The 11,716-nt window shown below is 58.3% G+C and overlaps 4 protein-coding genes across 4 annotated transcripts; 2 read left to right on the plus strand and 2 right to left on the minus strand.

Moving 5' to 3' along the window:
* Positions 1 to 629: 629 nt before the first annotated feature.
* Positions 630 to 2,922, plus strand: GGTG_12719 (hypothetical protein; the record flags this gene model as incomplete). The annotated part of the gene is made up of 5 exons (XM_009230620.1): positions 630 to 645; positions 774 to 949; positions 1,183 to 1,243; positions 1,424 to 1,520; positions 1,668 to 2,922. 5 exons carry the CDS (start codon positions 630 to 632, stop codon positions 2,920 to 2,922), a joined length of 1,605 nt encoding a protein of 534 aa, XP_009228884.1.
* An 897-nt stretch (positions 2,923 to 3,819) lies between these two features.
* GGTG_12720 (oxidoreductase) lies at positions 3,820 to 6,536 on the plus strand. Its single transcript, XM_009230621.1, has 2 exons — positions 3,820 to 4,247; positions 4,339 to 6,536. Exons 1-2 carry the CDS (start codon positions 3,941 to 3,943, stop codon positions 5,541 to 5,543), a joined length of 1,512 nt encoding a protein of 503 aa, XP_009228885.1. The 5' UTR covers positions 3,820 to 3,940; the 3' UTR covers positions 5,544 to 6,536.
* On the minus strand, positions 6,328 to 8,878 carry GGTG_12721 (hypothetical protein). The gene is made up of 3 exons (XM_009230622.1): positions 7,889 to 8,878; positions 7,383 to 7,765; positions 6,328 to 7,271 (listed from the first exon to the last, which is right to left on the minus strand). The coding sequence occupies exons 1-3, from the start codon at positions 8,064 to 8,066 to the stop codon at positions 6,858 to 6,860; spliced, it is 975 nt and encodes a 324-aa protein (XP_009228886.1). The 5' UTR covers positions 8,067 to 8,878; the 3' UTR covers positions 6,328 to 6,857.
* Positions 8,879 to 8,915: 37 nt separating this feature from the next.
* Positions 8,916 to 11,681, minus strand: GGTG_12722 (hypothetical protein). Its single transcript, XM_009230623.1, has 3 exons — positions 11,513 to 11,681; positions 11,210 to 11,460; positions 8,916 to 11,131 (listed from the first exon to the last, which is right to left on the minus strand). Exons 2-3 carry the CDS (start codon positions 11,282 to 11,284, stop codon positions 9,968 to 9,970), a joined length of 1,239 nt encoding a protein of 412 aa, XP_009228887.1. The 5' UTR covers positions 11,285 to 11,460; positions 11,513 to 11,681; the 3' UTR covers positions 8,916 to 9,967.
* Between the last annotated feature and the right edge of the window lie 35 nt (positions 11,682 to 11,716).

An 11,716-nucleotide genomic window follows, 5' to 3' on the forward strand; every position in this document is an offset into this window, starting at 1 on the left:
GCGCTGTTATGTTTGACAATTGGTGGTTACTACTTAGAATTTTTACACGTACTTCTTAAAGCTTGTTGATATTAATTACCACACATCCCAAAACCGGTTTAATTTTCGTTAATTCGAATGGCCTACCTAGCTATGCCTTAATGGCAATTTTTTATTGGGTTATCGATATTTTTATGGCAATGTTCCACATAAATTATTTGTTGTTGAAACGAATCCTACACCGAATATGCAAGCACGAAATAGTGCATGTACCGCTAAGTAACTAAACCACCTAAAAAATTTGATACCGATCGTTGTAATTAAAGAAAGGGTTTTTGTTTTTCGCATAAGGTAAAAAGGATATATGTGTTAGAAGGAAACAGACTTTATACATAAGAAAGCAGTTGCTAAAGGCCCATTCCTAGGTTTTTACCTAGGTAGCTACCTACCCACCACCTGGGTCAGCTAACTAAAAACGTATCCCTCCATGGCACGGAACCAGTGAGCTCCATCCATCTCTGTTGCCGACCATACCGATGCCAGCGACTGGGCCCTTCTCACAGTATCCAATGTGTAGCGAAGGAGGTACCGTGGGTGAGTGGAGAATAAGGGGCGGGAAGAATAGCATACTCCAGCGACCGAAGAGCAACATGGCTCCCGCACTAGGTGAGACCAACATCTAGGTTTTCCAGGAGTGTGCGCTTTTGCTATACACGAGGAAACATGGTCCTCGGAGTTACGTGGAAGGGCCACCGTGCCGAAAAAGGAATGAGACCCCTCGTCTCGAGCCATAGCTCAGCAGCTGCCGCAATTTTGGATGGCACTGCAGTCTGGCCAGGCAGCGGGCCAGATCGCGAGTATCCACCATGAGAGCGGGATGGCGGTGGCAGCACTTGAGCACAAGGATGCCGAACGTGGCCAAGACGAGGTCAACAGGTCTAAGGAATTCCTGGCTATGGAGCAGATAAACGTTTCTCACGCTGGCCATAGCCACTTCAAAAATCGAGCACCCACGGAGAAAAGGAGTTGACAGTCAAGCTGTCCGTGCAGCTACCTGGAGAGGTTGTAGAAGGTCCTCATACAAAGTTGGTAGGCCATGAGGCGCCGTGAACACCCAGCGTCACGGGGCCTCGGCTAGGAGTTGGTGACGACATCACCGAAGATAATGCTCTCGGTGTAGATGCTGCAAAGCCAGGTACCTAGGTGGGCGCCTGCCTCCCTGAGCACCTTCCCGCCTATGTCTACCACCTGGTAGTACCGACAGGTAGGCGAGATAGTGGGGGTAGGGTGCCCATTTCTTTCGGTTCACCGGGGAGCACTCCTTCCTACGTTTCTGGTCAGCGCCATCTCGCTCCTTCCCTAGAAGTTTCTGCTCTGCCGCGTCTGTGACTATATCTCCCCCCCACCTCTGGGTCTCACTCTTCTTCTCTTTTTACTTTCCCAGGCTCCTCCACCTTCATCCGCCCACCACAAACCCCAAAAGCAATCAAGGACCCTCATCAAGCCACCATCGAGAGAAGCCGTCGTGAGGAGGAAAGAAGGTATGTGTTGTGATTTCATCTGCCTCTGCTTTGGTCTTCGCCATCCCGTTTCTTCCCGAGTCGGCATCACTTGTTCTGCACGCTTGCCAGAGATTTGCCCTTTGAATGTCTCTACTGTATCCTAAACAAGAATTGGCGAACTCGCAGATCCAAGCTTATGACAACGAGCAACATGTCTTCCTCCTCTTCACGCACACCCACACCGGTCCCCACCCCATACGACTGGAAGGATATCACTCCGGAGAGACCGGAGGACCCTCGCCAACTTGGGGAGCTGATGGATGCCATCGGCCCGGGAACCACCCCACCTAACACGCCCATCTGCAGTACTCCGGATCCGAGAGCCAAGCCCGTTGACGACAAGTGGGCCATGCAAGTCATTCGAGCCGAGGACTGGGAGCGGCTCCGCGCCGAGATGGCCCGTCTTGACGCCGAGTGCGAGGAATACACTCCAGATGAAGTCAAGGCTGAGCGCCTCAAGGCCGAGGCCGAGGCGGCCGCTGCCGAGGCGGCCCTCGCTGACAATGCCGGAGAGGGCTCCTCCAAGCACGCTGGCTCCGAGACCAAGGACCCCAAGGATGACCCTGCGTTTGGCCTCGTTGAGAGCCGGCCTAAGTACCCCAAGCACCCTACTTCCCGACCCTTCATGGTTCGCCCCGCTGTACCCGAGTTCGACGCCGTCCTATACATGGGCTCCAAACTCGACATCCAGTGGCGCGGCAACTCGCTTAGATTGATCAAGCTGTCACAAGATGAGTGGATCCTCAAAGAGGCCCTCACAGACTTCCCTCTATTCACTCTTCGCAAGGAGATGATTGGAGGCCCGTTGCCATGGAAGAAGTACCCCATCGTCTACCTGTACGAGGGTTCGTACTTCGAGAGCGACAAGCCGAGCCCCGTCGGCTCGTTCCGCGTCAATGGCAAAGGCGATAAAGCGAAGGACTTTGTCATCACGGTCATGCCTAAGAGCTTCCCCAAGGCAGACCAGCGCTGGTGGAAGCCCGAGAGTTTCCGCAAGATTGTGCACGCCCCGGAGCACAATGGCTACAGTCTCCCTCTGTTCTGCGCGCGCCACAGGGGCATCTGCGACGCCCACTGGTTCCGCGTCCCCATGGGTCGTTGGACCGACGCCGTTCACATGGAGATTCCCATCGTCTGGCGTGCTGGCAAAGATCACTGCGAGCTCCTGCGCCACGAGTTCGGCGACTACCCCAGACTCGTCGCCCGCTGGTCTGGTGGCAACATCACTGCCCAACCTCACATCCCCTTTGCCGAAGTGCAGTTCCTCATGGGTGTCTCCTTCAATAGAACGCTGGGAGACCCCTTCGTCCGCCTCACGGCGCTGACTGCAGTCAAGTTTATGGGTGTCTGGGACTTCGACACCGAGATCCAGAACCGCTAGCCGCGGCGTGCTGGAGAGCCAGGTCAGAGGGCAACGCCTGCACGACCGTGACTCTGCGCATGCTGCGGAGATTATGGATCTTTGCTTTTCTTTTTTCATCGTTTCGCGAACCCAAGGGAACTGCTGATGTGGATGTGTTGGGAAAAGGGAAATATCATTAAGTGTGCACTATCCACATGGACATTGAAAGGGCAGTTGCTTTTGGCAGGTCTTGAGGGGGGCCATTCTATCATGGACCCCAATCACCGACTAGTATGGGTTGTTGGGGGGAGGAGACCAAATGCCCTAACCGACCAGTACCTACTACATAGTTCACCCACATCCAACAGACGAATAGCTACGTATTATCTTAACTTGGACGTCCTGACGGTGAAGAGCATCCACTACAGTGAACTGACCTGAGGCGATGCTCCGCATCACACTCCTCGTCGGGATGTTGCTTGAGATGCGGGCATACAGCCGTGTGGCGGATGTAGTTATTACCCAAAGGCCAGAGCATAAATGATGGCCTGGCAGGGGATGGAGAGTATGGATGCACTGGGAAATCGCTGGCATCGCGAGAATTGTGGGAGACCGGCTAAAGACAGAGACCAGTCGTCACTGTCGTTTTCAGCCGCCTGTCGGAGCACGTGGGTTGGCACACGCTTGTGTTATCGTCGCGCTGGGTCCGACAGGCTGCCCACAAACAAAGTAAAACCACAAGCGATAGTACTGCCAATCCTTGCCCAGGGTATGCCTCGTCGAGATCGAGGCCTGCCCTTCATGAGTCTGACTTTTCCGAGAGCAACATGAAGCCTATCCCGATATGCTTTGGACTGCAGGCGGTTCTGTACAGGCCTAGACCGCCAAGCATGGGGCTCCTTGAACACCCCCACAGCCGGGCGGAGGCAAATTATCCACACCTTTTTGAGGCGGGGAAATCTTGGTGGTCCCAGCGCGGGATGTGAATGATGGTTGTGCTGGATACTCTCAACCAGAACCACCACGAGACAGGTCCCAGACACGATATCCGCGGGTCATGGCACACTCAAAGGCGGCGAAGAAGCGGAAGCAGAGCGTGCAAGCCGATCAACCTCGAAAAGCGGCCAAGACGGCCCCGACCGCCGCGACGAGGACACCACCCGACAGCGACGACAATGGCGCCACTGCCCTCGAGCCATCCAACCTGCACAGCGTCATCTCCAACGAGGAGCTCGAGATCGCCGTCGAGACACTGTCCACTCTGGCCAAACATCCGGGGCTGATAAAGGCGAAGCAGTGCAAGGACCTGCGAGCCGCTGTCTTTGACTTTCGCCAGAGCTGCACCAGCGGTGTCAACAACGCCGGTACGGTCGACTTGTCCCTTTTTTCTGTCTTGCCCACCGCTTGGGGTTACTTCCGTTCGCTGACCACCGGTTCTTTTTGTCTCACTTACAGCTGGCACGAGCCTTGGCCTCACGGCACGCGTGACGGGCGCGCTGACGGACGAGAAGTACGACGATGCACGGATCCTGCTGGTCGAGATGAGGATACGGGGACAAGAGCCCAAACTGGGCGCTCTGTGCCGTTGGGTGCGAGACTTGGACGTCATCAGCGGACTCTCGACATGCCCCGATGGCGACAACGGTGCAGCCGTCTACGAGCGCAGCGAGCGCGACAAGCAGCGTCTCCTAGTGCTCGACGCCGTCTTGCGCGCATGCGGCCACTCTGACAGCAACCCCCACGCCCTGCCGCTGCCCCTCTCGGCCGTACCGGGCATTGCGGTCCAAGAGATATGGGACCTGCACCCGCCCAGCTCGCTCCCATCCACACTCCTACAGACCTACGCCTCGGTTCTCGACAGGCGCATCTTTGACTCGGCTCCTCGCGATCTCGCGTCCTTCCTTCGCGTCATCGAGCGCACCCCCGGCCCGCAGCGCAAGCCCCCGAACCATCACGACGCCCTCCTTTACACGACCGAGCCGGGCACGATCCCCCTCGCCGCACAAGACACCCGGACGCCGGTCGAGAAGCACGCCCACCCTGTCGTGCCGGGCCTGAGCCTCCTCAAGGGCCTTCTTTCGCCCGACGAGTGTACATCTATCATCGCCGCTGGCGAGATGGTTGGGTTTCTGCCCGACGCCCCGCTGCGCGAGGACGGTGACGTCAGCATCCTTGCGCACAACTTCTACTGGGTCGTCGACCAGGCCTTTCACGACGCGCTCTGGGCTCGCATCCGGGAGCTCGTCCCCGCGTCCGTGGGCGGCCGCGCCGCCCACGGCCTCAACCGCCGGTTCCGCGTCTACCGCTACGTGCCGGGGGCCGAGTACCGCGCGCACATCGACGGCGCCTGGCCGCCCTCGGGCATCCGGCCGGACGACGGCTACGTCTATGACGCCTCAGAGGGCAAGCAGAGCTCGCTCTTCACGTTCCTCATCTACCTCAACGACGAGTTCGAGGGCGGCGAGACGACGTACTTTCTCCCCGCTGCGCGCGACGGCACGCTCAACGCCTACCCGGTGCGCCCGATCATGGGCGCAGCGGCGCTCTTCCCGCACGGCGACGCCAGGGACGCGCCTCTGCACGAGGGGACGGGCGTGAGGAAGGGGGCCAAGTACGTGATTCGCACCGAGGTCGAGTACGACATCAAGCCCTCTCTATAATAAAGCTGCCGTCGAATTTTAGTCTTCCATCTACCCGGCTCGCGCTTGGATTGAGTATTCTTTGTGATGGAGGCGACCTGTCTCTACCGCAGCAAATACGGGGCAACGTCACCCGGCCAGCAACTTCCGGTGATACGGTGTTTTCAGCATCTGGCATAGCCCACGGGACCAACGCCAGCGCCATCCTCCCGGCCAGTCGGCAGTTGACAGACGCGATCTGGACACCTCTTCTACTTCAAGCTAGCGATACGAAGGGGGCTGTTTCCAGCGATGGTTTCGCATGCCACCCGACACTCAGATGTGTCAGGCTCCACGCCGGCCACCAGCCCATGTGTAGAGCACCCGCACCTGTCGCATTCCCTCCGTGTGTCCCTTGCGAACTGATAGCCCCATCTACACGCGTGCCTTGCAGTTCTGCAGACTGGCTCGTTTCCCGGTTGGTCCGTCAGAGACCACCGATGCAGCCGTATCTGAGTCGTCGATAACCCGAATGGCGACTTACGGGCTTTCTAACTCTGCGGTTAACCCTCACCCTTCGAGGGCACAGTCGGGAGGATGGGAATCTCTTGGCACGGCCAAGAAGGGTCGGCTCACGCCCACCCACAAACCAACGCTGGTGCAATCCGAAATACAGGGTGGGTGCAGGGTAGGCAGACGTGTGCAAGGCGGGTTAAAATCGGACTATGTCCAGGCGACTCGGACTTGTTAGTTCGTGGCCGTTCCTTTAACGCGCCGCTTGTTTATCGTGTGTTCGGGCACTTGTCTTTGGCAGCCGCAAAAAAAGTCCGGATCATTATTAGTAGCTAACTACCTACTAGGTAGCTGTGCGAGCATTTCAGGCACTCGTATTTGTGTATGATGGGGAGGCAACTCGCCAGCTTCATAAATGGCATAACTTCAAATAGACGCCTCCAATATTTTTACGTGCCGTTAACCTACTCGCGGCCCGAGCCGTTTGCTATATGCATCAGACTGAGCGGAGCGGACTTGGCTTTGCTCACAGTGTTCCTTAGGTTAAAGACGCGCGGGGGCGGAAAGGGTTCTCAGTTCCACGAGCGAAAAGGTCGGAGCTCTAAAAGACGGAATCTAATGTGAAATACAAATGGCTGGGGAAGAGATGGTGGGGACAGCAGCCAGCGTCAGATAAGCCGCCATGAAAGATTAAAAAGAAGGTATAAACCCAAAAACAACGCCAGGCTGTTCGCCATGCACTTAATGCTGAACCAAAAGATTTATCTCGTCACAAGGGAGCCGCACAGACTTCCCACCCTCTACGCGCAACGCCGACACCCTTCACCCCTTTTCCCCAAGGCCTCAGCGGGACGGCCGCTGCCGCATGGCCCGGTACGAGGTCGGCTGGGCCGCCAGCGGCAGGGCGGCGACCAGGGTGCTGTGGATGATGCCCGGCAGGCGTAGGAAGGAGGGCGGGCAGGCGGGCCTGCCGGCGGCACTCTTCTCGACGCGGCTCACGAGGGCGTCGCCGACGGGGGCGAGGCTGCGCTCAAAGTCGGCAAAGTTGGTCGCGTCCCAGCGCGGCTGGCGGCTCGCGTCCGGGACGGCGTCGGAGCCCGTGAAGGCCAGGTACAGCACGTCCGTGTTGGACCAGCCGTGGCCGCCGTCGATGGTGGTGGCGCCGCCGAAGCAGGCGCGCGCCAGCCCGATGCCCGCCTCGCCGATCATGGGGTACCTGCCGTCCGGGCCGTTCTCGTCGCCCCAGAGGCCGTAGAACTGTGGGAAAGGGGGAATCCGAGAGTTAGATGAGGGAGGTGACGGAGGCGAAAGTTCGGCAAGGAGCCATGGAGAGGAGGAAAGAGTGAGGGAGACAGGACAAGTCCTTACCAGGTTGTCGCCACACACGACGGCCATGACGCTCAGCGGCTCGACCCGCTTGCCCCCCAGCAGCTTCCTGCGGCCGCGGTCCTGGGGATCGAACGAGGGCCAGCTGGGCTTGCCCTCGTTCGTGTTGCCGAAGACGACGTACGAGTGTATGAAGGGGTTCAGGTCCTGGACGCCGATGGCCGCCGCCGCCCCGTTGGCCCTGACGTTGCTGCGGAACGACGTCTGGGGCTGGGTGTCGGTGCTGAGCCCGCAGCTGCCGTCGTCGCCGGTGCGGTTGGCCTGCTGGCCGTCGCAGTCGACGTCCATGTCGCTCAGCTGACCGCTGGGCATCTGCTGGTAGATGATGCCGTACTTGTCCAACATGTCGCCGCAATACGCCCCGGCTGGGAGAGGAGCCATGTTAGTGTACGGTCAGGTGATAGTGGCGTGTGTGCTAAGCAGGGGAAGGGTGGCTGGCTATTTGGTGACGGCGGCGGCTATTTCGCGGCACTGGGAACATGGCTTACTTGTGGGATTGCCTTCGGTGACCCTAAAGCCCGACGCAAGCTTCTTCTGACAGTCGCCCTTGGCGATGATGGCGGCCTTGAGCTGCTTGATGTTCTCCGGTATCTCCCGAGCGCTACCGCCCACCGGGAGCAGCAGCGCCACGGCCGACAGGGCGATGGTGGCAAGGCTGGCCCGCATTATGTCGACGGCACGACTTGATTGACAAACAAAGACGCAGACAGACGACAAGAAGGAAGGAGGGAATCCAATCCTACTTGATGTCCAAGGAAGCGGGCAAAGGAATGAGAAATATGCCAGGACAAAGGGACCGGAAGAGTGTAATGGGACCCTCGCGTGCTCGGATTCTTGGCGGCTCAGAGCCGCATGGGCCTGCTAGAGGAGCCCACGACGGACCAGCATCGACAGCAAGCAGGCTAGCAAGACCGGAGCGAAGGCGCAAGGTCCGGGACTGCGTGCGAGGTCTGGCCGGGGAAGAGGCGGTTTGTGCACGGAGAGCCAGCACCGCGGGTTGGCGGTCCAAAGAAAAGAAGGTTGAGGCTGATGGACGGCGAGGTTGCACGGAGCAGAAAAAGAGTCGATCTCGCGACGGCTTCGGTTCGATCCAGACCCTCCCCTTGTTGCAGGTCCCAGCTCTGTTTGGGTGGGGCTGGGACTGGGGCTAGCCCTGTGCAGTAGCATCGCAGGGCTGACTAGCGTCGAAAGCCGCGGCAGGGTGCATGTTTTATTTCGTGTCGGGCATGCGGCTGGCGCTTGTCACCCTTTCTACCCATTGCGGAGCGGGAGCCGGCGGCGGAGCTTCCCTTCCTTTGCATGGGACAGGGCGCTTCATTCATCATGGAGTTTACTTGTGCTTGTACTTCGGGCCTTTTGCACGACTCTACTAGTCTTGATATCGACACGCGGCTAGGCCAGGGGATTGACTAGCTGTGGTTTTTGTCTCAAGCTGTCGATATCTTGTCCAAGACGGCGGAAAGGCAAACAAGGGAGCAAAGCGACTCGCCAGCCTAAGACCTAACCTGGGCTGAGGAAACATGTGCGAGCACGAGGTCGAAGCGTGACGCGGCCTTGTCGACATGTGGGGCGCAAATGGGTTCTCCTTGTGGAACCGTCCATCGCGTCGATCCGAGGGCCACTTGCCGAGGACTTCAAGCAACGACAGCCATCAAACAAAAATTAGGCCAAGACCCGACGACATCTCGCCGCCCAATCGCCTCAACCTCATCATCCAACGTCAAAATGAGCTACCCTAGACACGCCTAGATTTCGCGCATAGCATTAGAGACACTAGAAAGCTGACCATGGTCTCTACGAACCTCCGAACCACCACGACCGCGTCCCATCGCCACCCTCTCGACTGACTCGGTTCCCTATCTCACATGTCTGTGAACGCGAGAGCGCCGTGCGTGGTTTCTGAGATGTTAGAATACGGGCGCTGACGAATCACGGAACGGGTAGTGTGTTTAGTGGGCGCAGTCGTGACGATGACTCCCCAGAGATACTTTGAGGCAGCGTGTCTTGTATGCTTGCACACACTAAAGCATGCAATGGAGGTATCTAACCGCCCAAACTGCCGTGACGAAGGGTGCCTTGCCTATGCTGTGCCCCAGCAGCAAAAAAATGTCCCGACCGCCAGCATGACTTCTTGGCCGGCACCACGGTCTTTAGACGCAGGTGCACTGAGAGCCTAGGGGCAGTTACTGTCGAGCTATTGCCCAATATCCGGGCCCAGCAGTTGGACAATTGAGGTCGAAGAAAGCCCGCTTGCATGGGAAGGAGCGCAAGTGTCCTCGCCCGCAGGTGAAGAGGGCAACACCACCGGGACCACTGCGGCCAAAGGATCCGGCCAAGACAACGCGGATATTGAGCGATGCGCCGGTATCCCTGCCGCTCCTTCACACATGTCGACTACTGCGATACCCAGGTTCGGGGTGAGATCCGAGGAGTTGGGTGGATAGAGAGCCACAGGAAGGTGGTGGAAGTTTGAGGGTGCACTGCGTTCGAGCCTTGCCACGATCCACGTGCTGTGCAGGTGCCTCGGCCCGGCCCTGCTGCCGCCCGTGGCATTAAATCACCGTCCCTCATGCCGCCCTGGTCTCTCCAATCGCGGCCAAGGCCCATTCGACGCTCTGGACCCAGGTCGGCAGCATCGCGTGTGGCGACGACCGCAGCGCGACCTCGCCCTCGCGTACCAGCGCCCTGCCTGGCCGACCGGCCCACCAGTAGTCTTTGGACATGCGGTGGAGAATGACGCCCCAGTACATGAGTAGGAGTATAGCGAGCGGCTCGGACCGCCGCGCCGCAGCCGCGTACTCGGCACCAGCCATGGTGGGCCAGAGGAGGCCGAAGCCTCTTGTGTTGCGGTCCAGTGTGCGGGCGAAGAACTCTTCCAGGTACGAGATGGCCTTCTTGTACATGGCCTTGGTGCTCCTTGCGGCTTCCGAGTCGGTGTTTGTGCTGCCGTCTGCATCTTTCCCACTCGAAGGGGGCGTCGGGAGGCTCCCGTCTTCCCGAGTTACCATGTCGTTCACTGTCTGGAGGTGGGCCACGGCAGCCTTGGTGTCCTCGTCCAAGAGCTCAAACAGGACATCCTCCTTCCAGTTGGGCCGGGCGTTGGTCGGGTACGGGCCTGCCTCGAACCAATCCAAGGCAATGAGAACCACCTGGCCAGCGCCGTGGATCATGTCGAAATGGATCATGGCTGCAGCAAGAGTTCTGCCCGTCGACGACTCCCCAACGTCAGGACCAACATCGAACTGTGGCATGGCCATGTTCATGATTCCGGCAATCGACGAGAAGATGACCATGGCCTGGTGGGATTCGGGGTCTAGGTTGTCCCGAGACCCGGTGAGGAGCTTTCGGAAGGCAGTCAGGCCTCGGTCGTAATAGCGGGCGGCGACGAGTGGATAGTCTGCGTCCAGTGTTGGGTATTTGCTACCCTCGTCGTTGATGGCGATATCCAGGGCCGAGATGGCCATCATCCCGTCCATCAGGAACGGCAGCTTAAGAGCAGTTTGCGGGACGAGAACCTGCATAACCTCGTATTCCTCCTCGATACAGCAAAGACTGAGGGAGGTGGTAGTAGTCCAGCGATGTAGCAGCGCCATCTCGAGTGCTGTAGACGGCTCGGACAAGGGACCCGACCGTACGCCGTTCTGGGAAATCTCCGCACAAGGCGCCGTTCCGTAGACGCAGGCCGTCTCTCGTGTCACACAGTTGGCACATGGTGGGCCCTGCTCGTCGCACTAGACGAGTGGTATTTATGGTGAGCAGAGTATATAGTTCTTGGGGCTGGGAGAGATTGCTTGCCATCGCCAACACACCTTGACATGACGCTTCTTGCAGGCCTGGCAGCCGTTCTTGGATTTGGTGTGATATCTCCGCTTCGGGTGGGACATGTTGGCAATGTCGACTCAAAGAAAAGTCAACGAGAAAAGATTAGGGTAATTGAGGCTCCGCGCTCAAACCTGGACTTCAAGTCAAAGTTGTATCTAGTCGTTCATCCGTGAGTATGCATGTCATCGACGAGGTTGAAACTCGCAGTGGCGACGATGGTGTCACCCTTTAGCACGTGCTTTCTGACAGTCAGCAGCAAGGAACCAGCGGCTTGGAATGGTAGCACCAACCAAGGCTGCATCTCATCAAGGCTCCTCCCGGTCTTGGTTGTTGGACTGATATGGATGGGACAATCGCTACCAACCAGAGATCTAAGTCCGCCAAGACTGGTGATGACAACAAAGGCACGTAGATTATCGGATGACAAGCTCAAGTCCAGACGCTAGGGGCAAGTCGCGACAGATGGCGGCGGCCTTGCATGACGACGACCAGGG

The sequence above is a fragment of the Gaeumannomyces tritici genome, assembly GCF_000145635.1.
Source record: "Gaeumannomyces tritici R3-111a-1 unplaced genomic scaffold supercont2.9, whole genome shotgun sequence".
NCBI classification, from domain to species: domain Eukaryota; kingdom Fungi; phylum Ascomycota; class Sordariomycetes; order Magnaporthales; family Magnaporthaceae; genus Gaeumannomyces; species Gaeumannomyces tritici.